This window comes from Pinus tabuliformis, chromosome 2_1 (assembly GCF_031772625.1).
Source record: "Pinus tabuliformis cultivar Carrire ecotype Pingquan chromosome 2_1, CPIR1, whole genome shotgun sequence".
In the NCBI taxonomy this organism is placed as follows: domain Eukaryota; kingdom Viridiplantae; phylum Streptophyta; class Pinopsida; order Pinales; family Pinaceae; genus Pinus; species Pinus tabuliformis.
This window is the reverse complement of record NC_142299.1, coordinates 608,973,471-609,001,448: the sequence shown is the minus strand read 5'-3', so window position 1 is coordinate 609,001,448 and position 27,978 is coordinate 608,973,471. Positions and strand designations below refer to the sequence as shown.

At 39.0% G+C, this 27,978-nt stretch overlaps 1 protein-coding gene across 7 annotated transcripts in view; it reads left to right on the top strand.

Annotated features, from left to right (window-relative positions):
* Nucleotides 1-27,978, top strand: part of LOC149201974 (pre-mRNA-processing protein 40A-like) — a 441,059-nt gene that overhangs the window by 331,077 nt on the left and 82,004 nt on the right. For 3 of the 7 annotated variants that reach the window (XM_089403062.1, XM_089403058.1, XM_089403063.1), the window contains exons 28-29: nucleotides 11,843-12,124; nucleotides 12,231-12,354. In XM_089403062.1, coding sequence (XP_089259188.1) covers nucleotides 11,843-12,124; nucleotides 12,231-12,354 — 406 coding nt within the window. Of the gene's footprint in view, nucleotides 1-11,842; nucleotides 12,125-12,230; nucleotides 12,432-12,791; nucleotides 12,827-27,978 lie in introns of those variants that run through there. The other 4 variants (XM_089403061.1, XM_089403064.1, XM_089403059.1 and 1 more) reach the window with 4 other exon arrangements.

The following is a 27,978-nucleotide window of genomic DNA, read 5'->3' as shown; positions in this document are numbered from 1 at the left end:
TATCAATTACATCACTTAAAGCATCATCCGTTGTTGGAATTTCATGCGGGGGAGAGTGTTCTTCAGAAGAAGATTCCACATGTTGATCTAGTATAGGAATCCCCCCTTCAAGATGTGGAATCTGATTATCAAATTCTTGAAATGATTTTGTTTTTGCGAATCCATCCAAGCGATCAAGTTGCCGCTCAACAACATTGTCAGATTTGGATGATTCAAGAAAAATTACATCTCTAGATACAACAAACTTTTTATTTACTTCATCATAGAGGCAGTATGCTTTGGAGGTGTTTGAATACCCTAGGAAGATACACTTACGACTTCTAGCACCAGGTTTGTTTCTATGTACCTTTGGTATCAAAGCATAACAGGTGGAACCAAAGACCCTGAGACGTTTTACCGAAGGAACATGTCCATACCACAATTCATAAGTAGTCTTGTTTCTTATAGCATTAGATGAACATCTATTCTTTATATATGCAACACATAGAACAACATCAGCCCAAAACATTATCTTTACATTTTTGAAGAAAAGCATGGATCATACCATATTCAAGATTGTTCTATTCATTCTTTCAGCTACACCATTCTGTTGGGGATTGTAAGGCACAGTTGTTTGATGTTTGATCCCATGTTGGCGAAGATAGTTTTCAAATTCATTTGATGTATATTCTTTTCCATTATCAGTGCAAATAGACCCAATATGAGATTGTGCATCATTTTCAATCCATTTATGAAAATTCTTGAATGTTTGGAAAGCATTAGATTTGTTCTTCAATAAATAAACCCAACACATTCTGGTGTAGTCATCAATAAATGTCATGATATATTTATTTCCATTTGCAGAAGGAACAGGCATTGGACCACATAAATCTGAATGAATAAGTTCAAGCTTCCTATGTGCTCTTGAATGTGAATCATGAAAAGACTGTTTGATATGCTTTCCTAGAATGCAAGCATCACATTGCTTAAGTTTTCTTGGAATTGTAGGCAAACCAGCAACACCATTTTTCTTCAATAAGCGGAGACTGTCATAGTTTAAATGTCCAAATCTAGCATGCCATAATAAACTTGATGGAAGTGTACCTTCTTCATGATGAGAAATATATGAGAAATGTTGTGCATGAGCAGAGGTTCCTTGCAATTTGAGAAGCCTTTCTTCTTCTATTCCCCTCATGACAAGTGAGTGGTCAAATGCTTTTCTTACCTCAAGCTTGCCATAAAACATATGAATGGAGTGACCTTGCTGGCGGATGTGGACCAAGGACAGCAAGTTTCTTTTGAGCTGTGGGAGATATAGGACATGATCCAGAAGAAAGTCTGGAAGACCAGGCAGTTTAAGCCTGATTGTGCCAAGCCCTGATGGCTTGATTTTTGACTGATCTGCAAAGTATACTGCTCCATCAACATTGTCAGTGAAATCTTCAAAAAAATCTTTTCTATGAGTCATGTGACAGGTTGCTCCTGAATCAAGCAACCAATCATTTTTCCAAGAAACAAGTGAAGCATTAAACAAATCTTCATTTACTCCAATGTTACATTGTGCCTCAATATAGTGAGTGGATTCAGGTGCTTTACCTTTGTCTGTATCATCAGTTTTACCGTTCTGTTGGTTTCTTTTCTGCTCAATTTTGTCCCATGGTAGCTTGCATGTAGAGGCATCATGTGATCCATTTCTTTTGCAGCGAATGCAATGCAGATCTTCCTTTTCTCCTTGAGAATGTCTGCCCCCCCTGCCTCTGAAATATCTTCCTCTTCCTCTTCGTCCACCTCTTCTTCTTGTCGAATCTTGAGCAGGATGCTTTTCTTTATGAGCAAGGCACACAGTCTCTTCAGAAGATTCAGGGGATGTCTTCTTTCCGAAAACTTTCTCTCTTTCAGCAAACTTTTTCACAAGAGAGTCAAAGGTTATATCTTTAAGATTTCCATTCGCTTGCAATGACTCAAGATAATTGGAGTAAGTAGGATAAAGTGCCTTGAGAAAAGCAATAAGAGGGATATCCAACTCAACCTTAGTGGATTTGATATCATGCATTATAGACTTTACTTCAGATGCAAGAGCAAGAGGATCATTATTTTGCAGTTCAAGAGTGAAGAGTTTAATCATGAGTTGGACAACTTCAAGTGCAGAATGTGAGTCATAGAGTTCTTTCAGCTTTTGTAGGGCTTCAAAGGCAGTTGAATATGAGGAAATATGGTGAGTCACCTCTTCATTTACAGATGTTGCGATTAATGCATAAGCCTTGCTGTTCTTGTTTTCCCAAATGACGAGCTCTTTGTCTGAGGTAGGTTGTACTGGGTCATTATCTCCTTCTTCGACACACACTCCTTTCCACAACTCATTGAAGATGAGGGTGTGTTTTATCATCCGGGACCATTCAGGATAGTTCTCCTTGCCAGTGAGAACTATTCCTACCATGGATATGATTGAATGCATTCTGTAAAAAAAAAACTTCTGCTGATAGAAAAAATACTTCTGCCAATATACAGTAAAATGTACTCAAAAGGACATTCTCAAAAGATTTCAAATCCACCATGTGACCCATATAAATCCATCATTATATAAATCCACTTCATATAAATCAATCTCATATAAACCCACCATATAATCTCATATGAATCTCATATAAGCCTCATATAAATCCACCATATAAATCTCATATGAATCTCATATAAGCCTCATATAAATCCTACCATATAAATCTCATATGAATCTCATATAATTCCACCATATAAATCTCATATGAATCTCATATAAGCCTCATATAAATCCTACCATATAAATCTCATATGAATCCCATATAAGCCTCATATAATTCCACCATATAAATCTCATATGCCATACATCCCCTTTATATTAAAAAAACTCAATTATCATACGCCCTTTGTATATATAATCTTTTTACCACTTAAAAATGTCATTCGGCCTTCATAAAATGGATTACAATTTAAAAAACATTATTTAATGGTTTCCTCGGAGTCGCTACACTTTCAGATTCCAGCTTGAAAATCGAATGTGAATGTGCGCCAAGAAATTTACCAAACAACATGCGGTCCAGCAGCGCTCTCCATGCATTTGAGTCAATTCTGCGCCACAAATCTTTAAACAGCGTCGTCGATTTCTGGCTGAATTTCTCAGACAAAAACTTGTTCCAAAGCATTCCACTTAACAGCGCACAGATTTATCAACGGGCCACCGGAGTAGGACTTCAATCCATATTTCCACCATCTAGTTTGCAGAACGGATGAACAATGACAAGCTATAAAAAGGATTTGTTGTAGATTGAATAGCGGCAGCAAGGGCAAATGCAAATCGAGGGGTAGTGCAATGTTCAATGCAGATTTTCAATTGCAGATTTTCACAAAAGGGGCAGCGCAATATGCAGCGCTTTGACACCAGAGAGCAATCAACGCATTCAAAAATGTATTGAATACCAGCGTTTAGGTGAACAGGCAGCGTTCAGGCTACGTGGAGCAGGCTAGCATACCAGCGTTCAGGTGAACAGGCAGCGTTCAGGCATAAAAACGCATATGACAGACAGGATTTGAATGTAACTGATAGACAACGTTCAGAGAATATGAAACGTTTATGGAGTCTGAGTGTATTCAAATAAACAGGGCGCAGGAATCATAAATAGAATATGTCAGGGCAGCGCAGGTGTGGCAGACAGAACGCAGGTATGGCAGACAGAATTATATGGAGAGCAGAGGAGCAGATCAGGAGTTACAAAGACATAAAGGCTAAACAGGGAGCTGGCTCTGATACCATGTCAGGCCAGGAGTAACTCCATTTTGGCAGAAAACTAATTCGTATTATTCCATCAGGCATGTTATTGTTATATACAAAAGGATGTGACTGTTCAGTTCATCTTCTGATGACTGTCCACATTCCTATTTTAATTATTTACATGAATTCACCCAATTGCAGAGGATTAGGTGTCAACATTTTCTTTAGCAAAGTGGTCCTTGAAGCTATAGATCCAGGAGGAACATAGCCCTTCCCAAAATCAATGGCCTTTTTAATTACATTTTTAAAATATGGACTCTTGGCCACATTAAAGGGAATTGCACATCCATAAAAGAATTTTGCAACAACATCATCAACTAATTGTCTCTCCACAGGTTTCCAAGATTGATTTAATGTTTTGGTTCCACCTGTTTTTGTTGGAGGAGAACTTGATCCACTGATGGTTGAGATTGAATTAATGGTGTTTGAGGAAGACATGGCAATCTCCCTCTCAATTTGCTGCCTCTTATTTTCCATTTTTTCCTTTCCGATCTTTGAAGTGAAATAGTCTTTCTCCACTGCGGTTTTTTGTTCATCAGAGATCTTAGTGCAACCTTCAACATCACGTCCACTTACATTGCTAATACTGAGAAGGTGATCCACTGCTCTAGTTAAAGAGCTAGTGAATTAATGTTCACATAGTTCACACAAAAGACTTTTCCCTTCCTTTTTGACAAAATTCCATGCTACAACAGTTGATTTTTGGGGTGCCATTGAAATTTGAAGGTTCTGATTGCTGAAGTGAACCCTGAAATTTCTGTAGTTTATTTTTTTTAATTTACATTTGAATTAGTTTTAATTTTTTTGCAGAATTTTTTGTAGACTGTAATTTAGGTTTTTTTAAATATATTGTGTCTCGACTGTCAGGCAAAAGCCTTAGCAGATCCAGATTGTTTAAATTTTAAATAGTCTGGATCTGCTAAGGTTGATGCCTGACAGTCTAGACACAATATATTAAAAAAAACTAAATTTTAACTACTAATTTATATATATTAACTAATTAAAAAAAATACAGCTTGCCTACATGGCGTTGGAGGTTGGAAATTGGAACATAACTGAGCACGTTGAGGCCGAGGGAGGAGTTCCACGATGTGCCTGTGAGTCATGACTGTGAGCATGGCTATGTTGCGTAACATCGTGTGGGCGGCGGGCTTGTGGGTTGTGGTTGTGCGACTGTTCCCACTACCTGTGAGCATGAGGCTGTGAGTCTGTGAGCATAAGACTAGTGAGTGGTGACTCAAGCTTGTGAGCGCAGAAGTAGATGTTACAGAACAAAGTGATGCTTCAGCAGGTTGCATTGCTAGAGCACATTTCTCGCTAAGAGGGAGTGTTGATTTCTCGTAGCATCGAATGTGTTCTAAGTCTCAAAATTTACAGGGAGGCTTAGACACATGCATTCTCCAATACCCAGAAATCGTTTTGGGAAATTCCACTCGGAGACAATTTTATTAAAATAATTAATTATTTTTAATGGGACCCTAAGTCTAAACTTAGGAAATTAAAATAATTAATGGGTATTTATCTAAACTGTGGGTGTAACTCCTACAAGAAGTCGAGGATCAAGCCAAAATGATCTAAGCCATTGATTAGAAGTTAATCTGGGTCATTGGTTGTCCAATAGAAAGATATAAGAAGAGGCTTGACGGGCACTTGGAGGTCACACAAAGGGGAGATTAGAAGTTCGATTTTCTGAAGCAAAGCCGCTGGCAGGAAGATTTTCCATAGTGATCTTTTGCAGTGAGGGGCAGGGATAGTATCTGAAGGGAAATCTTTCCTAGTCAGAGAATACTCAACAAAGAAGAGAGAGAGAGATCCAACAGAGGCAGCGCAGAGCCAGACAGTGTTAAGTTATGGTATGTTCTATGCTTATAACAGTTTACTTCTTTTTCTTATTATATTCCACCGATTAGCAATCACATGTACATAAAGTAAAGTGCAGATAGAACATTAAACGATCGACAGAAAACAAGCCAAGACAAGAGACACAAGATGTGGCGGCTAGCCAGGGACAAACCCCACAATGTGTGGGGAAACCCTTTGATCAAATCTTCTTTTATCTTCAATAATTCAGCAGAGAGAAATAGTACAATAAATCTGATTCATATCAGCAGTAGCAAACCCTAGATCACCAGCATCAGCATTAGCGGCTTCATTATCAAACTAGGGCAGACGATATCTCACAAATCGACCGTCGGATTGACTTCATTCCACCACCAAAAGTTTCGGCTTCTAGAGGAGGTTCAGATGAACCTACAACGCAGTTCAAATGAGGAGATCTTATAGGCCACGCAAGTCAATCTTTACTTCTGCAGTTGCAGCTTCAGTTTCAGCAGTTTCCAGCTTCAAACTAGGGCAGTCGATATCTTGCAAACCGTTCGTCGGATTGACTTCATTCCACCACCAAAAGTTGCGGCTTTCAAAGGAGATTCAGATGAACCTACAACACAGTTCCAAAGAGGAGATCTTCTAGGCCACGCAAGTCAATCTTTACTTCTGCAGTTGCAGCGTCAGTTTCAGCAGTTTCCGGCTTCTAATTAGGGCAGTCGATATCTTGCAAACCGTTCATCGGATTGACTTCATTCCACCACCAAAAGTTGTGGCTTTCAGAGGAGGTTCAGATGAACCTACAGCGCAGTTAAGATGAGGAGATCTTTTAGGCCACGCAAGTCAATCTTTACTTTTGCAATTGCAGCTTCAAATTCAACAGCTCCCGGCTTCACATGTGTGAGAGAGAGAGACCCATTTCAGCGCAGTAGAGAAGAGACTCATATCTGCACAGTAGAGAGAGAGAGATGTGATGAGATGAGTGAGTCCAAATGAGGAAAAGTCCTCTTATATTTATACACAACATTGGTGGGTGAATAGATGCGACTGTTGGGCTTCTAAGCCTACATGAGTTGTAGGTCGGCTTGATAATAATTCCATAATCAAAATAAATTCATATCTCCATGAATACTTATCGGAATCGAATGATCTTTATATCAATCCTACACCTCTCGACGAGAGGAATCTAATAAAAATATTATTAGCCATGAATAAGATGACCCACATGAAGTTTTGCCCTGGTTGCCAATTTTAACAGATAGCCTGACGCAGATCCACGCAGAGGCAACACAGACCCTTGAGAAAGTTTGAAAATTTGCTGAGGAGATCGATTTCTGCAACTGGAAATTGGGGTGTGAGACTGGGAGAGGAGAAGTCAGAATCTCAGAGGCAAATCGATCAACTGGGAGGAGTGATGCAGTCCCTAGAGGGTGTGACGCTAGCCTGACACAGTGACTGCGTAGAGGCAACCAAGGGCAGTTCATTTAGTGGCTGAATTAGCCAGGATTTCCAGTGATAGTGTGAGGTAACCTCACTTATCTCTTTGTCAGTGATATTCTTTGTAACTGGATTGTCGAGAAGGCATCTATAGATTGTATTCGGAAATTACTACTGCATAATAATAAAACCCTCAGAGTTGTTGCACTGGTTTTCCCACATTGGGTTTTTTCGGGGACATTTGTCCAAAAATAACCGTGTACATGTGTTATATTTTTTTCTTGTTTCGTTTCTTGTTTCTGCATTTTATTTAAATGGTGAAGGTTGCAATGTATTCGTTTCAGTGTTGACTGTAGGAAACAATAAATAATTTTGTTCAATAATTAACAAATAGGATAAATGTAATCAGTTGCTGCGGTAGGAATTTGGGCATCCAAATTTTCACAAAGAAATGTCTAATTTCTGAATAAGCATGTAGAATGATGAATTAGTTATAAAAAGGATAAAAACATGGATTAAACCATATAACATCAATCATCTAGTAGTTACAATTTTCATCAACCACAGGTCCACAAATTACAAGTTTTGATTTATATAGAGCATGTAAGGGTGCACATAACCAAAATGGCATCAAGTGCAATCCATCTCAGAACCAAAAATACATCAACAAAAAGGCTCTAGATGGCCTCTATCATCCAAAAAAATCGTGCTACAACAAATACCTACATATCATCAAAATCATTGTGTATCTTGGGATCTTTGTCATTAATATCACCCTCTAAGCATTAAAATAAGATAGGAAAAACGTAGCATGTCAAATCAAGATTTTGTTTGAGTGATGGTCACTTTATTAGTAGGGTCATGATAGCTAAGTTCTACAACCAATGTTACTAACATCAAGGTACATAGAGGGATTGGTGCTCTTGACGAGTTCCATACCCTAGTACTTGACAAAATCCAATGGAAACATTGCAATCCCCCCAATCCTAAAATCCTGAAAAATTGATATTTCTGCTAGATTTTGTGTGAGATCTAAAATTCTATTTTCTCCATATGAAATCCAATGAGGTCGGAACCACTCTCAAACATCCCGAATCATTTCATGGCAATGTTAAAAATTTAAGTAAAATGATGAAAATGAAAGATAAAGGAGAATGTCACTTTTACTACTAGGGCCGTAGGCTTGATCATTAGGCTGCCCTAGTAAAAAATCTTGTTTCTTTGAAAAAGATTGCATTTGGAACGTGTTCGCATAAAAATAATTGCGAAAAAAGCTAGGGAGCGAATTTTTTTTAGGGAGTGCGCTCTCAGGGTTGCTCCCAAAGGGAGTGGGTTCGAGGGGGGGGGCGCTCTCCCGCAACCCTGATCGAGACTATACTCCAAATTGGAGTTGCTCAAGGTTGTTAGAACAAGATATGTTTCAAACTTCATCATGTTATGTTGCATTGCTGAAGCCAAACTTACTTGAAGGAGTATGGGGGTGAGTGCAACTTGGGTTGAGTAGAGATAAGTAGATTCAAAGAGGGAAAGTATGGTACATATGGTGTTTAATGAGGATTTATGGAACAAAATATTTTTCTTGTTCAAGTTCACATTACTTGCATTTGAGCTTCTCGAAGATGTAGATGTAGACATACATTTCTTGGGAGAGATTGATGATAGGCATGGATTCCATGGTCAAGAAAACTGCGAAAATTATTATAGGGGAGGCCCACATACTATTTTTTGTTGATGCTATTTTTGCAAAGTTTGTGAGTTCCATCATTGTTATGAGCTGGAATAGCTTTAACACTCCATTGCTCACTTTTGCACATGCTTTAAATCCAAGTTTTTATGATGAAGATTTAATTGTTCATAGCAATGATAAGAGGAAGGTCCCACATAAGGACAAGGAGGTGGCCAGTGGAGTGAAGAAAGTCTTCAAGAGGTTGTTTCAAGCTTGTTTATATATTGAAGTGAGGAAGGAATTTGCTTGTTTTGATGTTGGATTAGAGTATTTTGTAGACATGTCATTTTTGGATGAAAGGAGGGCCGTGAACCCAGTTAGAAGGTGATCTTGTCATGGGGCAAATGGTGTGTGTTTGCAAAACCTTTCCACTTATATTCTATCACAAATGGAAAGCTCTTCATCAACAAAAAGGAATTGGAGCACTTGTGGTTTCATTCATTCCATGAAGCGCAATGGGTTGGGATTGCAGAAGGATGAGGATCTTGTATTTGTGCATTCAAACCTACACTCTGTGTCTCTTATGGATGAAGAATATACAAAGTTGACCCCATAAACATTGGGATGTGGATTCAGAATGCTTAGACATGGAAATCTCTCTTGCTGCTCTTGACATTGGTGATGATGCACCTGGAAGTGGAGCTGCCTCTTCTTCTAATTGATGCTCTAGTTCTGGTGAACAAGCATGATGTTCTATTTTTGATGATGAGAACGAGGATGAGGATGAGTTGTATTAGGTTGTTTGATTGTACTTGCCTTTAGCTCATGTTTTATTTCACTTTCAGAACATGTAGCCTCATGTATAAAGGCTGATTTTGGATATATATCCTCAAAAAGCTAATTTTGGATTTTACATCATGTAATCATCTATGGGAATTAATATAGACATGGTTTTCCTTTAAAATGTCATTTATACGTATCATTTTTTTTTCCTGGGAAGATGATGTGTTATTTAGGGGGAAAGGAACATATATATATATATAATCTACATTTCACCCAACATAACCATTTTGAGGGTGTCTTGTTTCGAGGCATTCATGTTTCAGAAACGTGTAGATATTTCCACATTTTGTGCAACTTAACTGCTAATGGTGTCCCACCTTCAGTGGATAGCTGTAGGTTTCTGGAATTTAGGATTTTGTATTGTTCCTGTGGAAGTGTTCTCAGTTCCTTGATAAATTAGGGGTACATAATTATACTTCTTTTAATGTGTCTTGATATTTGTTTCTGTTTGTTAAATTGTTGATTGTCTAAAAACATATACCGATGGGCCTAGTAATGTAGGGGTTAATCTTTGTGAATGGGTCATTATTTCTGCTGTAAATTGTCTGTGTGATTCAGCAAGTGGTATCTGAGAGGAACATGCTTGGAACCTGTTACCCCTCAGTAGAGTAATTCGTGTCTTAGAAGTACCTTTTCAGGGTCTTTCCAGATGCTATCTTGAAGTAAACTTAGAGCCAGATTTGAAGCCATCCCACATGCTCATCTTAAGCACTACCATTGGAGGGAAATATGCTGATTTTGTGGCACTAAGGAGCTTTAGTCAGGCAGCTGTCTCAAGCAAATTTTAGGGACAGATTTTGTGCTATTTTATGGTAGGATCATTGTAACTTTCAGATCAACAATTCAGCAGCAGGCTTCTAATTAGTGACAGGAGAATAGCAAGAAGTACATAAGAGCAGGAAAAAATGAACAGCATAGTTAAGGTGTTGGTTAGATCCCCTTTGTTGGGTTGTTTGCTCTGTTTATTGTGAATGTGTTGCAACCTGAAGAGGCTGTAATGACATACATTCAATCAAATACAATGTGTCTGGTTAGACATGTTGAAAAAACATGAAGGTGCTGTGGTGACAGTGGGAAGCCATCCTGACTTCCTCTAATGCTGCACTTGTTAGTATGGCTTTCTAACTCAAGTGCAATTCTAGTTGGTAATAGTACCGACATTATCTTTGTTAGATAATAAGGCCAAGCACTGTGGAAAATACGAGAGACGATTGTGAAGAAGCTCTTCAGCTCAGAGGCAAGAATGGTAGCCAGAAGGAAAATATTTGGTACCACACTCAAGACATCAATGTGATAAAATGGAATTGGGATGGAAGTGGTATCTTCTTATCATCTTCAAACGACAAATGATGCAAGATATTCTGATTATTAGAACACAAAAAATTCAATCCAAAAATTTGCACAGTAAGGATGAAATTGCTTTTTATTTATTTATTAAGAAGTGTCAGTCTGTTCATCCACGTCAAGTGGCTTTATTAACTTACCCTTAATCTCCATGTTCTATTTTGGATGTCTGGTTAATCCTTGAATTCTGTTTTGGAGGAAAGGGAGGATGCATAGAGAGAAACATTTCTGTGCACGGGACATAAACTGTGCCTATTGCATCAAAGGAGTGGATGCGACATTATTCTATAAAACATAGGCATTGCTGATGATATTTCATGGATCAGAACAACTATTATAGAAGGTGTGGTGACAAGAAGGAGAAAATGAACAAATTATTGGATTTATAATTCTATTAATTTGTACTTCATCGAACGGACAGATTCTTCTATTACTGTAATTATGGTTGTTTCTAAATTTCCTTTAGGCTCAAAATTGACACCTTTGTGTCAATACTTTTCAAAAGAGGAGATGTGAAAGGTCGTTCTTTGTGAGGTCAGTGGGATTTGGTGATGTGATAGATGCAGCTAGTCAACTGACACTTTTGCAGCAAATATTGATGTCCGAGTTGTGTTTTAGAGACTATACATTTTGCAAGGTGAAACTCAGTTTTCTATGGGATTCAATTTTTGATTCTGTAGGCTCCTAGTATATCATTTGTGATTCAAATAGCCAATAATCAGAAAGTTCGTTTGCATGTTTAAATGTCACAGTGAATTCAGGTTTCAAAAGAACATTGAATCTTTTGATTGATGATACTTAAGTTATTCCAGGCTATTCATCCGTACCAGTTTACTAGGCAGTGCTATTATTAGTTATTTATGGATGTTTTATAATTTTATTCACCAGCAAAAAATTGATTTGTTAACTATACTCATTTGTTGAACCTGTTTTTGCTAATGAAGGAAAAAGAACGAAGGAAATGGAAGGAGATCAAGGATAGAGATAAAGAACGTGCCAGGGTGCAGAAGGAATGGTCGAGGAATGACAAAGATTATACAAACCAAAATTTTGTTGAAAGTGGTAGTAATGAACAGAGAGAAGATCGATGGAAGGATGAAGGAAAAGAAAATGATAGAAGACATAAGAAACATCACCATAGGACTACTGAGGATGAGAGCTCTGACAAAGATAATAAAGATAATTCTAAGAAGTCTCACAAACATCGAAAAAAATCATCTCGAAAGGTAGTATAATGATTCCTGACATGTAGAATACCATTGAACAAAAAATTTCGACCTTCAAATTAGTGTTGCTGAGAGATTTCCTTTTTATCTGTATTTATATGTAAAGCAGCATGGACATGAATCGGGTTCACATAGGGAGCACAGACATAAAAGGCGCAGGCGAGATCAAGATGAATCAATGGGGAATGGATCGACAAAGGAGCATGAGGATGGAGAAGTAAAAGATGACGGTGAATTTCACTAGGCCTCTATCTTCAAGTCATTATCCTTTGTCATTAAACCAAATTTGATTCCACCGTTCCTACAAGTCTGCTGTATACAATAAGGATAATAGAAGTCATCTTTAACACATTACAAGCTAAGTTAAAAATATTCAGGGGCAATTTTTTAATTTGTATGCTTCTGCAGATATGATTATCTGTGTACTTCTTTCGGATGTCAACATTTCTTTTTAAATTATTAAATTAATTGGTGTTTCTAGAAGTTCTGCTCTTAACTTGGTTAAATATGACATCCTCTTAATGGACATGGTTACAATTGCTCGCTTTCATTGTTCCCTTAACTGACATGGTTATAATTACACCCTTTCTTTTGGTCAAACAAGATAGAGAAGGAAAGGAATCCACTCACATATTTTATGTATCTGTTGTTTTTTGTATTATTGTAGAATCTTCCTGAAACAAATATTACTCGGGTTACAAGGTAATATTCATGTGATCTTCTGTTTTGATGAACATTTTCTTTTGTTTACTGCACAAGCACGGTACTATCCAGACTGTTATATCAGTTGATATATTTTTATCTTAATATAGTTATGATTTATTCCCAATATAAATAATGATAATACTCCTGCATCCAGACATTCTGACTTAGTGTGGTATCTTATAGGTTGTCCTGACTCCTGACACACATGCACACTTTCAAATCCTTATGATTATATTATATTTAGCTTCTAAATATATCCAACTGATTTTGTTATTTGCATATTTGTCTATTAGTGCATATGATTTTATATCTGATATTTAAAGATTTAAAATTTCCATGGCCATTCCATTTGTTAAAATGGTTTCAACTTCGTTGAAGATCCCAATGGAGCAAAACATTGTGGGTCCAGTTCTGGGTACTGAACAGAAATAGTATTTTACGTTCTTACAAACATAATTGCTCGTTCTACAAGCAAATTATGGTCTATAGTAAATTAAATCCCTTTACAATTTAATTCCACTCTGAAATTATAAATCATAGTACAATCACTGGATCTTATATATGGTCTCTTATTGCAGCTTTAAGTCTATGATTGATTGAATTTTTTTCTAATCCAATAGATGATGATTTTCTAGTTAAAATGTGAATGACTCAATTTTTGTTGCCAACTATATAATATTGGACTTTTAGGGCAACTTTCTAACATGAATGCTACTGTTGAAGAATATTTGTGGAAATTTTGGTCCAAAAAACCAATTCAAAGATTCACCCTAAACATTTATCCTAAAATTCGAGTATTATATAATTGACAAGAAAATTTTGGAAGCATTCACATTTTAGGAATATTTATGGGAATTTTGGCCCAAAAAATTCAGTTCACAGATGGTAACCTCTAAAGCATTCTCTGTTAAATGTAGTGGTTTGCTGCCACCTGATCCCATTGTGTTTTCTTTCTCAAACGATGAAACTTCTTGTCACTGGAGTACCTACTTGCAGAAGTCATCAGATGCAGATATTTTGTGTTGCATATATTTTATTACCATAACTTGTGCGTACAAAGGTCCAGATTGATTTTTGTGGGTTAAGAGGGAGCATTGATGAAAGTTGAAACCTACAAAATGAGAGATATATTTAAAAATAATATAAAGCATAAGGTGTTGAGAAATGTATAGGGCTGCAATTAGGATGATTTCTCTTAAACCTGATTACTGCTTGTGATGTCTTTTTACTTTTTCTTACTTATTAGCTTCTTTTCTTATTATTATGTTATTGTTATTATCAAACAACTACCAAAACAAGAAGATCAACAGTACACAAGAACACATGATGTGGGGTGCAAGCCAGGGCCAAAACCTCTCCACTTGAGAGGAAAACCCACAAATCTCTTCTCTTCTTATAGATTCTTCAAATGACGAATTCCAAGACCTCTAAACCAAGACTAAACTTCCAAGACCAAGCCAAACCTTCTTGAGGATGTGCTCCTTTAATCCAAGTCAAACCAGTCAAATCTCTTCTCGCTGCACAACTTCGATCCCCAGCGACAGAATTTCGACCTCCACTGCAGGTCTGAAATTTTCAGCCCCTGCAATAGCTACTGTATCCACATGTGTGAGCACTTCTAGGGCTTCCAAGGCTTCCTTTGACCTTCGCTCTTCTTCTAGGGCTTGTAGGTGACCTAATAGTCCTTCCTTCGACCTTCTTTCTGCAATTTTGTCAACTTCGACCTTGCAGCATCAAAACTCTAGCCTTCCTTCTTCGCATGTGTGAGATAGAGAGAGAGAAATAACCCAAACCTTCATCTTTCATCCTTCTTCCTTCTTCGTTAGCCTTCTTCTGCTTCTCCTTTGCTTAGATGGTGAGAAGTGAGTAAGTGTCCATAGGAGGTCGAGTTCCCTCTTATATATACGCTTCCAAGGAGGATGACATGACCTAATGAGGCTGACTTCTTAGCTGCCAAGCTGACTTGATCTTGGAGGGTATTTTGACACTTTTAAATACAAAAATATTTATTTTTACATGTTATAATGTTCCTTATGGGGTCTTCTTCATATGACAATGACTCTATTGACTTCTTGACACTGGGACAAACCCTAGAAGCTCTCAATGGGTGCTTGAATTCTAAATAAAAAGACCTTGAGCATGAAACCCATGTTACAAAAATAACAATAATATTTTTTCTTTCTTTTTACAATATACAAGAATCAAAAGTACATTTCATATTTATGAAAACCGAACCTAGTTACACATTTCAACACTACCTCTTAACTAGGGAGGTATTCATAAATGGTACTTGGACATTCTCAAACTGAAGAGATCTCATAAGACGAGTCAGATTGGTAAGCTATCTCATAAGCTATCATTTTAGTTTATCTCTTTGCATCATACCAACCAGCATTGTCACATAGCAAGGCCTTGACTGACAACTCTATCTCTCCACAAGATCAAAGCACAATGCTGGCGAGACCAATGACTGATAGACACCATCATCATTGTCTCTCAAGGCACATATCCTACCCGAGTGTTCATAGGGTAATGTCCTTTTAGGTTTTTTCATTTCTTAGAATAACACATCCTCAAGGAATTTCCTCTTCGACTACTCTTACCTCTTGGATGCCCTACCTCATCTTCAAAGAGTATTGGAAACTATATGCTTACCCAATCCTCCTTTCTGATCTTCACAAAGTGAAGATCAGAATGATGTGTCTATCTCTCCCTCTCAATTAGGGAGGATATATCAACCAATCCAAGCTTGTCCCTCAAATACACAAGCTTCTTATTAGGAAGAGATTTTGTCAAGATGTCAGCTACTTGCTCATCTGTGGAAATATATTGTAGTTGCAACACTCCATCTTGCACAAACTTTCGTATGTAGTGATACTTGTTATTTATGTGCTTTGTCTTTCCATGGAACATTGGGTCTTCAGACAACCTTATTCAGCTAGTGTGTGTTGATTAGTGGTAGCATCGGATGTGCTCTAGCCGTGAAGATTGGTGGAGAGGCTAAAGCACATGAGATTTCCAAGGCCTAGAAATGGTTTGGGGAAATTATGCCCGGTTAAGGAGAGATTAAAATAATTAATATTTTTAATGGAGTTCCTAAGTCTAAACTTAGGAAAATAAAAATATTAACGAGTATTAATATAAAACTGGGTTAGAAGGTTCTAAATGACATGGATCAAGCCAAATCTAATTTTAGTAGTTGATTAGAGATGTAATCTCAGTCGTTGAAGACTCAACAAAAAAAGTATAAGAGGAGGCTTGAGGGTCAGTTGGAGATACATCATACACCAGAGTGATTAGTCATTCGATTTTCTAGAGTGTGGTTTGCTAAGAGAAATCAAATCAGTGATCAGAGTTGCGCAAGGGACAATGAGTATGAGGCAGAGAGGTAGACGTAGAGCTAGAAGGAGCCACGCAGAGCCAACAGTGATTGCGTAGAGGCCAGAAGGGCCTGCGTCATCCACGCAGAGGATGCAGGAGTGACGCAAAGAGCCAGAGAGGCTGCGCAGAAGCTCAGAGGGCTTATGCAGAGGGTTTCAGGCTGACGCACAGGCCAGGAGGGTTGGTGCTGAGCTTCAGATTGTGCTGGAGAGGGTTTCGTGTGGCCGACTTTAATAATATATGCTTCCGAATAGAGAGGTATTACTGTCAGATTATTTTCTCTGTCAGGTGAGCCAGTTTGGCACCCAGTTGTACTCAAAAATACTGCATAATAATATAACCCTCAGAATTGCTGCACATGTTTTCCCAAGTTGGGTTTTTCGGGGGACGATTGTCCAAAAATAACGCTGTCCTTTGTGTGTTTGTTATTTCTTTTAGCTGTTGATTTGTAGATGGTTGAGAGTGTATTGTGTTTATTTCAGCGTTTATATGGTTAAATGACTTGTTATTAATTAAACAAGTAGGTGAAACAAACCAGAGAATACAGATAAAATTTCTAAGGGGTAATACTTAGAAATTTCGACATGGTATCAGAGCATTGCTGATCACAAGAGAGTTGAAGGTGCCAACTGAATTAGAGAATTTGTATCAGAAACAATTGTCCCGAGTGATAGAAGTTGTTCCTAGCAGAAAGCAATAGAGAAAGGTTGACGCAGAGGGTCTGTGTCATCAATTCGAGCTAGAGAGAGGCCAACACAAAGGCAAAAGAAGGTAGAAGAGGCTCACAAAGAGCCATGCAGAGACCAGGAGGGTTGACGCAGTTGACCAAGGGAGCAATTCAGCGAGTGCGGGGATTGCGCAGAGCCTAGAGGCTCAATCCTTCAGTTGTTGGGGCATAGGAAGCTGTGGGCAGATTGCATGGAGTGAAGCTAGTGGGGTGTTGTTGCTGCCAAGACAGAACAATACCTAATGGGGCAAAACCAAGGTAGAGGGAATCGCTACCTGGGCGGATTTCTAGCCAAGAAATCCAGATCAGTATTGCAAGTGCATAGGAGATCGGAGAGGTGCGACTCGACGGTTCGCAGGGGGTTTCCAGGAGGGAGATCGAGACTCGGAGGGAGTCTAGCAGAGAACTTCCAGAGGGAAGTAGAGACTGAGAGGAGTCAAAAGGAAGAGCAGAGAGATGACCATGAATGGATTGAGGGATCAGGACAGGTTGGATGAGGCGTCCAACTTTGTCATTTGTAAGGCCAGGTTCCTGTCTGTTTTAGATAGAGATCGCATCAAGGCCTTTGCCTTGAGAACCGTGGTGATCCCAGTCAACTCAGCTGACAATGAAAAGTATGAGGATGCAATGACTAAGGCAAAATGCATAATCCTCGATGGGGTCGAGAATCATGTGGTCCAGCATATTACCGAGAAGGAAACGACGAAGAAAATGTGGAATACCTTGAAGACATTGTATCAAGGCACTTCCATGCAGAGGAAGATGCTACTTGAGAATTAGTTGCGGTTGTACCAGATGTAGAAGGGGGAGCAAATAGATCACTTCCTCGGTTGATTGAAGGAGATTCGGGACCAGCTAACTTCATTAGGGGACACGTCGGATCAGGAATTGATGGTGAAGACCGCACTAAACACAGTCTCCGAGGAGTGGGAGACATTCATCCAAAATATTTTGGCTAGGGTGAATCTTCTAGATTGGGAAGAATTGTGGGCAACTCTTCGCCAAGAAGAGATCAGATGGCTGACTAAGACGGGGAGCAGCAGCAAAGGGGACCGAGTCAAGAAAGAGGAGGAAGAGGATGCAGCTCTGGCATCTATGGGAGAGCATGGCAAGAGGAAGAAAACTGACCTCTCCAAGATAAAGTGCTTCAACTGTGGGGAACTGGGGCATTATGCGAACTAATGTCCGAGGAAGAAGAATAAGGGAGAGGCGTCTGACTCCAAGGCAGGGCCAGCGAAGGCGGAAAAGGAGGTAGAGGAGGATGACGATTGTGCCATGAGTGCTAATGTACCTCTAGAGAAGAGGCGGGGAGACATTGAGCTGTAGTCAGGAAGACGACAGGTGATGAGGGGTAGGATCCTTGAGGTACCCAAACTCTTGGATCAGATCCAACTACAGGAGCCCCGAAGAGACAGTAGCAGGATGGCGATGTCGGTAGAAACGGATGCGTATGAAGCAGTAGAGAGTGCTACAGTGCAGTAGTCCCTGGCACCACAGTGGGGGTCGCAATAGTGCGAGAGGCACAAAGGAAGTTGCATCAGTGCGAGAGGCACAGAGTTGTTATGACAACGCAGAGGTAGCAGAGGGAGGACATGATAGCGGTATCGAGAGATTCAACATCAGGAGGGTTTCTATCCTGATAAGGATGTCAGTAGTTGGGTGGATCAATTACTTACTTAGTAACTGAGTTGTAGTGCAGTAGTAGCAATGGTAGTCCTAGGGTCAGCATGATGCAGCATGATGAGAGAGGATTGCATTGCAGATGCAGTTTGAGACAAATGACCAGCAGCAACACAGATGCAGAGGGAGCTGCCGTATAGATGTAGCAGTGGTAGTGACAGAGCCATGGGCAGCAGTACAGGATGCAGCAGTGCAGAGGATGTTGGGCGGGAAGGCCAAGCATCAGCACAGGTACCGGTGTTGTATGATCAGGGTGATGCTAAGTGTTAGAGTATTACTAGAGCACATTCCTCTCTAAGAGGGAGTGTTGATTTGGGGTAGCATCGGATGTGCTCAAGCCATGAAAATTGGTGGAGAGGCTAAAGCACATGAGATCTCCAAGACCTGGAAATGGTTTGGATAAATTATGGCCAGTTAAGGAGATATTAAAATAAGTAATATTTTTAACGGAGTTCCTAAGTCTAAACTTTGGAAAATAAAAATATTAACGAGTATTAATATAAAATTGGGTTAGAAGGTTCTAAATGACATGGATCAAGCCAAATCTAATCTTAGCCGTTGATTAGAGATGTAATCTCGGCTGTTGAAGACTCAACAAAAAAAGTATAAGAGGAGGCTTGAGGGTCAGTTGGAGACACACCAGAGTGATTAGTCATTCGATTTTCTAGAGCAGGATTTGCTAAGAGAAATCGAATCAGTGATCAGAGTTGCAGCAAGGGACAGTGAGTACGAGTTAGAGAGGCAAAGATAGCGCTGGAAGACCAGCGTAGAGGCAGAGAGGCAGACACAGAGCCAGAGGGAGCCACACAGAGCCAACAGTGGTTATGCATAGGCCAGAAGGGCCTGCATCATCCATGCAGAGGCTGCAGAAGTGATGCAGAGCAACGTTGCGGGGGACCCCCCCCCCCCCCCTCTCCCTCCCGCTCCCAATTCGCCCTCCGAGTGGGAGCGGCTCTAGAGCGCTTGGGGAGTGCGCTCCCTAAGAAAAAACGCTCCCTGCCTTTTCGGGAGCGTTTAGTGCTTTTTGCAATTTTTTTGTTGCAGTAATGTTCCAAATGCAATTTTTTTTCAAAGAAACAAATAAGTTTTGAGTGGGGCAGCTTAATCATCAAGCCTCTGGCCCTAGTATTGATATGCGATTCACGGTAATGTTAAATTCTTAAAGTAAAAGTGACATTCTCCTTAATCTTCATTTTCATCCTTTTACTTAAATTTTTAACATTACCATGAAATGACTCAGGATGCTTGAGAGTGGTTCCGACCTCATTGGATTTTATATGGAGAAAGTAGAATTTTAGATTTCATTCAAAATCTAGCAGACTTATCAGTTTTTCAGGATTTTAGGATTGGGGGATTGCAATGTTTCCATTGAATTTTGTCATGTATTAGGATATGGAACTCGTATTTAATCAAGAGCACTAATCCCTCTATGTACCTTGATGTTAATTTCATTGGTTGTCGAACTCCTCTATCATGACCCTCCCAAAAATGTACGCATCACTCAAACAAAATATTGACTTGACATTCTATGCTTTTTCTATCTTATGTTAATGCTTAGAGGGTGATATTAATGGCAAAGATCCCTATACAGATCCAGAGGTAATGACAAGGATACCTCTGGATATTAATGCTTAGAGGGTGATATTAATGACAAAGATCTTGATTTTCCAACAAAACTAAAAAATTAGACATTTCTCGTGGTGGCAAGAGGCCCAAGCATAAGCAATAGATAATAGATTTACTTGTCTTTTCTAGTTTCTAGTAGTTTTTGTAGCTATTGACACTTTCATATTTATTATGATATTTTTTTAAACAATATATGACAATTGAAGTTTGAAGTTTGGAGTTGGCAATTATAACTCATTAGTAATGAATTATGAATATGATGCTTCATTAAAGTTGAAAGTTGTTTCATTTCATTTCATTTTATAACATTTCATTTCATGTTAGATATTATTTGTTGTAATGGTTATACTTGGCTTACAAGTACAACTTTGGTGATCAATGATGATAAATGTTATATATTGAATTTTGAAAGCTTGAAATTTTAAGATTGATGAATCATGAGACTAAATATGTTGTATGTTACTATGTTACTAACTTGTGGATGTGGTTGATGAAGATTATAACTTCTAGATGATTGTTGTTATATGGTCAATCTATGTTTTTAATGTTTTTTTTATATCTAATTCATCATTCTACATGTTTTTGTTGACATATATGCATCAAAATATAAAAAAATATATATTATATAAAAAATGCTCCGGGATTCGCTCCCAAACCGGGAGCTTCTGGAAACGTCGCTCCCACTCCCTTTTTTGCTCCCGTTCCCAAGTAACCTTGACGTAGAGAGCTAGAGAGGTTGCACAGAGTCTCAGAGGGCTAACACAAAGGGTTTCAAGCTGACGCAGAGGCTAGGAGGGATGACTCTAAGCTTCAGATTGTGCTGGAGAGGGTTTCATGGGGCAGACTTTCAGAATATCTGCTTTTGAATAGAGAGGTATTAATTCCAGATTATTTTCTCTGTTAGTTGAGCTAGTTTGGCACCCAGTGTTACTCAGAAAGACTGCATAATAATATAACCCACAGAATTGTTGCACTGGTTTTCCCAAGTTGGGTTTTTCCAGGGACGATTGTCCAAAAACAACAGTGTCCCTTGTGTGTTTGCTATTTCTTTTAGCTGTTGATCTGTAGATGGTTGAGACTGTATTGTGTTTATTTCAGTGTTTATATGGTTAAATAACTTGTTATTAATTGAACAAGTAGGCAAAATAAACCAGAGAATACAGATAAAATTTCTAATGGGTAATACTTAGAAATTTCAACAGTGTTGTCACAATGTATCACTGTAGCGTCCATTGGTCCTTCAAACAAGTCAGATAGCAACTTCTTCTACTAGACAACTTGTCTGCTTACTTCACAGGCTGCAATGTATTTAGCCTCAACACTACTCAAAGCAATTGATTCTTGCTTTCTACTCAACCAGGATATCATGGAGGATCCCAAACTAAAACATCCTTCAGTAGTGCTTCTCCCATTTGTCTCACTACCTCCCCATTTAGAATTTGTGTATCCAATCAAGTGGACACCATTCTTTCTATTGTACTTTAGGTAGTATTGGATTGTTACTCACAGATATCTTAGTATATGCATGGTTGCTATCCAATAGTCATGCTTGGGCTCTATTACCCACCACCTGTGGGTAGTATGCATAGGAGAATTTTTTTCTCCTAGATGGTCCTCAACCGGCAACCGACAACCCCCAGATAGTTCAATCTGCCATTTTCTTTGCCACCTGGGCCAACCATGTGGTCCCTCGCCCATCTATTATGAGTGTATGTTTGAAGGTGGGCCTCTCGACCCCAAAGGTATCGCTTTTCATCGGTATAGTTGAGTAATTTTCCTTGCTTGTCATGGGCCCTTTTGGGCATGGAATGGTGGGGGGATTCGGCCAAAAAGAGTGGGTTAGGCTTGTATTCTTGTCTCCATTGTCCGATTTTGTGATTACCCATGTATCCTAGTCTCGTGGGATCTCCTTTACTGGCCATTTGGCTTTTGGGTTGGCACTACATGGAAAATCTCGATTTTAGTTGTGTGGTCCCGCTTCCCGATACCACCTACATCAGTCCCGATCCACTTATTTTAGCCCCATTCATCTGTTTTCCCATTCGGGTCCACATAGGGTTAGCCTCCCCTTCCCCTTGTCCATAACTTGGGTCCAGCCTGGAACGATGCCCCAGAGGTTAATGTAGCTAAAAAGAAAAGAAAAAGCATAATTTGGCCGCTCTCAACACGAAATGTACCATAAAATGCAAAAGACGGTGGGGACATACAAATTTAGCATGTGGGCAAAAGCCAAACATGAGCTCTACCTCTTATCCATGGCCATCACCAAGGTTTCTATGGTTCCTAGATGGGTCGCCACTATCATTAAGGAATCCATGATTGTCCCAACCCTTGGTGGGCAATAAACCACCCCACCTTAAGGGGGTATCCATTGCTGCATATTACACATCATGCTCTCATCCCTTGGAGCCCTGAGTAGTTATGAATAAAAATCAATAAAAGGCAAAAGGCATATGAAGAAGGGTGGAAAAACAAAGTTTGAGGTAAATCATTTACCATAATTTGCTCACTCCTATCCTCACATACCCAGGTGTGGACTTCCCTTATTATAGATACCCATGAACATTGAGATGTGGCCTGGATGACTCCCTTGATCCCCACTCCATTCCATTATTATATCATTTTCCACTTACCACTTAAAGGATGTACCATGGATATGTCACCCTCTTTAGAGGTTGAAACCACCTTATAGGGTCCTTGGTTAACCCCCTATTGAGCTTGGAGACACTTGTACATGCCCAGTGTTACTTGGGAGCAGGAGCGAAAGCGGGGAGCGGGAGCAAAAATGGGTGTGGGAGCGACAGTTTCAAAAGCTCCCACTTTGGGAGCGAATCCTGGAGCGTTTTTTATATAATATATATAATTTTTTATATTTTGATACATATATGTCAACAAAAACATGTAGAATTATGAATTAGATATACAAAACATAAAAAAAAAAAATAGATTGAACCATATCACAACAATCATCTAGAAGTTATAATCTTCATCAACCACGTCCACAAGTTAGTAACGTACAACATATTGAGTCTCGTGATTCATCAATCTTAAAGTTTCAAGCTTTCAAAATTCAATATATAACTTTTATGATCATTGATCACCAAAGTTGTACTTGTAAGCTAAGTGTAACCATTACAACAAATAATATCTAACATGAAATGAAATGTTATAAAATGAAATGAAACAACTTTCACATTTCATGAAGCATCATATTCATAATTCATTACTAATGAGTTATAATTGCCAACTTCAAACTTAAATTGTCATATATTGTTTAAAAAAATATCATAATAAATATGAAAGAGTCAATAGTTATAAAAACTACTAGAAACTAGAAAAGACAAGTAAATCTATTATCTATTGCTTATGCTTGGGCCTCTTGCCACCACGAGAAATGTCTAATTTTTTAGTCTTAGTAGAAAATCAGGATCTTTGTCATTAATATCACCCTCTAAGCATTAATATCCAGAGGTATCTTTGTCATTACCTCTGTATTCGTATAGGGATCTTTGTCATTAATATCACCCTCTAAGCATTAACATAAGATAGAAAAAGCATAGCACGTCAAGTCAAGATTTTGTTTGAGTGATTCATACATTTTTAGGAGGGTCATGATAGAGGAGCTCGACAACCAATGTCACTAACATCAAGGTACATAGAGGGATTGGTGCTCTTGATTAAATACGAGTTCCATACCCTAATACATGACAAAATTCAATGGAAACATTGCAATCCTGAAAAACTGATAAGTCTGCTGGATTTTGAATGAAATCTAAAATTCTACTTTCTCGATATGAAATCCAATGAGGTCGGAACCACTTTCAAACATCCTGAGTCATTTCATGGTTAATTCTCCTTGATCTTCATTTTCATCCTTTTACTTTAAGAATTTAACATTACCATGAATCGCATATCAATACTAGGGCCATAGGCTTGATCATTAAGCTGCCCCACTCAAAACTTATTTGTTTCTTTGAAAAAAAATTGCATTTGGAACATTACTACAACAACAAAAAATTGCAAAAAAGGCTAAATGCTCCCAAAAAGGCAGGGAGTGGTTTTTTTTAGGGAGCACGCTCCCCCCCGGAGTGTGGATTGGGAGTGGGATCGAGGGAGTGGTGCTCCCCCGCAACACTGTACATGCCCAAGCCCATTATGGAAGGGCATGCCACCATGAAGTGCCCCATTAATCCCATGACTTGTAAGCTTTATTACTTGAGTATCCTATGGCTTGTTGTATTGGAGGGCAAGTGGACGGATTAGATCTTGTACATGATTGCAGGTAGGTTTTCATTTGGGGATTGGTCTCCCTATTCGGGGTCCTAGCCCTCCAAAGAGCCACATTGGCACTTGTAGGGTGAGCGTTGAGAGCCATGGGCCTCCACCATAGCAGATATTACTTCGTGGATCCCCAACACTGATCATTGATTGCTCGTGTTCCACCTCTTGGATGAGGATACTACACCTAGTTCACCATGCCCAGCCGACTCCACACTTGCACCATACACTTGGCAAATGTTCCAGGGTCTAAAGTATGTCTCCCGCTGTAGAGGGAAGGCTTTCATCACCATCCTAGCCCTTACAGATGGTCTATAGGCATTTTCGATCCACTTGGAGACCCATGAGGATGTCCTTGTGTCTCCACACCCACTTGGGAGTACCACAGGTTCTCGCTTGGAAAACAAGCAGCCAATCCCTTGTCCACTATGTTGGGAGTCCATTTCTAAATTATGGCACCCCTTGGAATTCATTAGGCCTCCGCAAGGGCCCAATGACTCAATTTATTGATCATTTGATTGTCTTGAGAGGCTTATTCATATAGTATTGAGCTATTTGGTGGGCTTGTCACCAAAAGTATTGTTATTATGCACATTATTTTATTTTAGGGGCTCAATTAGGTCAATTTAGCTAAATTGAATTCATTAGAGAGTGTATAAATAGAAGTGAGATGATTCATTTTGATCATCATCACTTGGATTGGGTTATCTCCTCTTGTGAGAATTTCGCTATCCTTCTTGGAGGACGAGTTTGGATGAATGGATGAATTTTGATGTTTGGATCTCTTTCATTTTGTCTTGGAGCTTCTCTATTGGCATATCTTGATGATTGGATATACTCTTTCTTACATGTAGCTGCTCTTTTAATGCTATTCTTGTTATTTACTCTTGTCACATGCATGTTGTTGGGATTTTTCGCTATACTAGGCTGGAATTTATTGCTTTTCTTATTAGAAATTGTGGGAATTTGATCTTTTATAGCGTTGCATCATGTCATGGGCCATTTATGAATCAGTGAATGTTCCTAGAGATAACGTGTTAAAATTTATCTTGATATGTCATCAAATATTGCAAATCGAAGTGTAAAGACCTTGAAGCTTCTTCCCTCATGCCCTAATGCCATGCAAAGTTGTTTTCAAGGCCTCCTTGACCAAGTGAATCTATTCCAAACTACAAATTCTCCTTGACTCCATCTCTCCCAAAGGACAAGGCACTAATCCCCCATTGGTGATCATTTTCAATGCTTATTCTTTTCACCTCCCTCTTTTTCTAGGCCTAGCCTACATAGGCTGCCTAGGGCGTCAATACCTCACAATCAAGCCATCCAAACATTTTGATTTTTGGTCCACAACTGCGCTGATGTTTTCTCTAAAGGCCCTCCAAATTTGAAGCAAATTCGACGATGGGATCTCGAGATATAGCAAGCCCTAGCTCAAGGACCATTTCTTGCCCTAGGTTTCCCTTGGCTAGTGACCTCATTTGGATCATTGCATCAAAATAAAAGATTTTTTTTTCCTTTGATCCACTTCTCCCCCTCAATTAGGTCAAGCACACCCTTGGTTGATCAATTCCATCCCCTTGACCTAAATTTGGGTCCACTTGGTCCCGTGTGATCCCACAACCTATTGAAGTTAATTTCACAAAGACCACTTGAAAACCAAGTTTTCACAAGGATTTCTAGGACTAGGCATCTTCCTTACAAGTCTTATCCTCAAACCCTAGCCCTTGAAATCCCCTTGGCCCTTCCTAGGGAGCCTTATACCTTGCTTCTCAAGAAAGCAAACCATACAATTGAGTTTCTCTTGTGAATAGGCCTTAGGAATCACTCCTAATCCTTTCATTGACTCATTCATCTAGTGATTCCCTTTATACCGAGTCTCGTCCCATTGGTGAAAATTTGTAAAGAGTAGGGAGCCTTAGCTAAGGTGACAGTGGAATATCGCTCCATTATTGCCCTTGACCTAGCAGCTGCCCTTTTAGGACCCCTGCTAGTTTGAGCGGTAACAGGCTCTACCTGGAACTGATTGAGAATATTCACTGCAAAACAAATGTTTGATTGAATATTCACCAAATACACCAGAGAGCCAACCAATTGTCTATACCTTGCCGGATACATAGGGCTAGATTCAAAACTTCTTAGCCTCTTCAAATTTGTGACCATAGGTGTTGTCATAGGTTTGCAATCCATCATGTAAAACCATTTCAACATTTCAATCATATATTTTCCTTGACCTAGATATATTTTGTCCGGTCCTTGCCACATTTCCAACCCCAAATAATAGTGCATCAACCCTAGATCCTTCATATCGAATTTTGCTACCAATTGCTTCCTTCACTCTTGAATACGACCTTCCACACTTGTCATGAGAAGATTATCCACATATAGAAGAATGGTTATCGACTCATTCTTCACAACCTTGATATAGAGATTCAGATCAACATGACTTTTCGAGAAGCCCAATCTTTGCAAATATGTGTCCATTCTAGCATATTGAGCCCTTGGTGGTTGCTTAAGGCCATAAAGTGCCTTCTTTAGCCTGCTGACACGAGTTTCTCTACCATTCACTTCAAATTGCAAGGGTTGTTCTATATAGATTTCTTCATCGATAGTACCATTCAGTAATGTTTCCTTGACATCCATTTGATGGATGTTCCATCCCATTGATGCTGCCAAAGAGACCAACAATCGTATCGTTTTATACCTAGCTGTAGGTGCAAATTTCTCTTCATAATTGATGCCTTCTTGTTGGGAAAAACCCCTAGCCACAAATCTTGCCTTATATTTATCAATACTTCCATTTGTTGCATGTTTAATCTTGTAGAGCCACATGGAAGTTACCACAGATTTGCCTTCAGGCCTAGGAACGATTTCTCAAACTCCATTCTTCATTAACGGTCAATATTCTTCATTCATAACATCTTTCCATCCTTAATGTTTGACAACATCTTCAAAGGTGGATGGTTCTGCTTTGATTAACTTAGTTGTATATGCTGCATACCCTGAATATCTTTTGGGCTTCTCGCTTTCCCTAAACATACCCTTGGCTGCTCCATGTCTCTCTACAACTAGTAGAGTAGACTTTAACCAATTAGGTCTCTTTCTACTCTAGAGAATGATCACTTGTTGCACAGGTTCATTGGGACCACCTTCTTAATGATTTGAATCCTCTTCCTCCCTAATGCATTCTTTGAATGTTGGAAGTTCTTCATCATCAAAGTCAATTGGGAGGTCCTTTCATTTCTTGAATGCAATACTTTTATCAAAGATCACATCTCAGCTTACTTCTATTCGATGTCCTTCCTTTATGTAGATCTTATATGCCTTTGAAGTGTTACTATAGCCAACAAATATTCCCTTCATGCTTGTAGGATCCAACTTCTTTCTCTTATCTTTCGGAATGTGAATATAGACAAGACAACCAAATATTTGGAGATGGTCTACACTTGGTTTCTTCCCT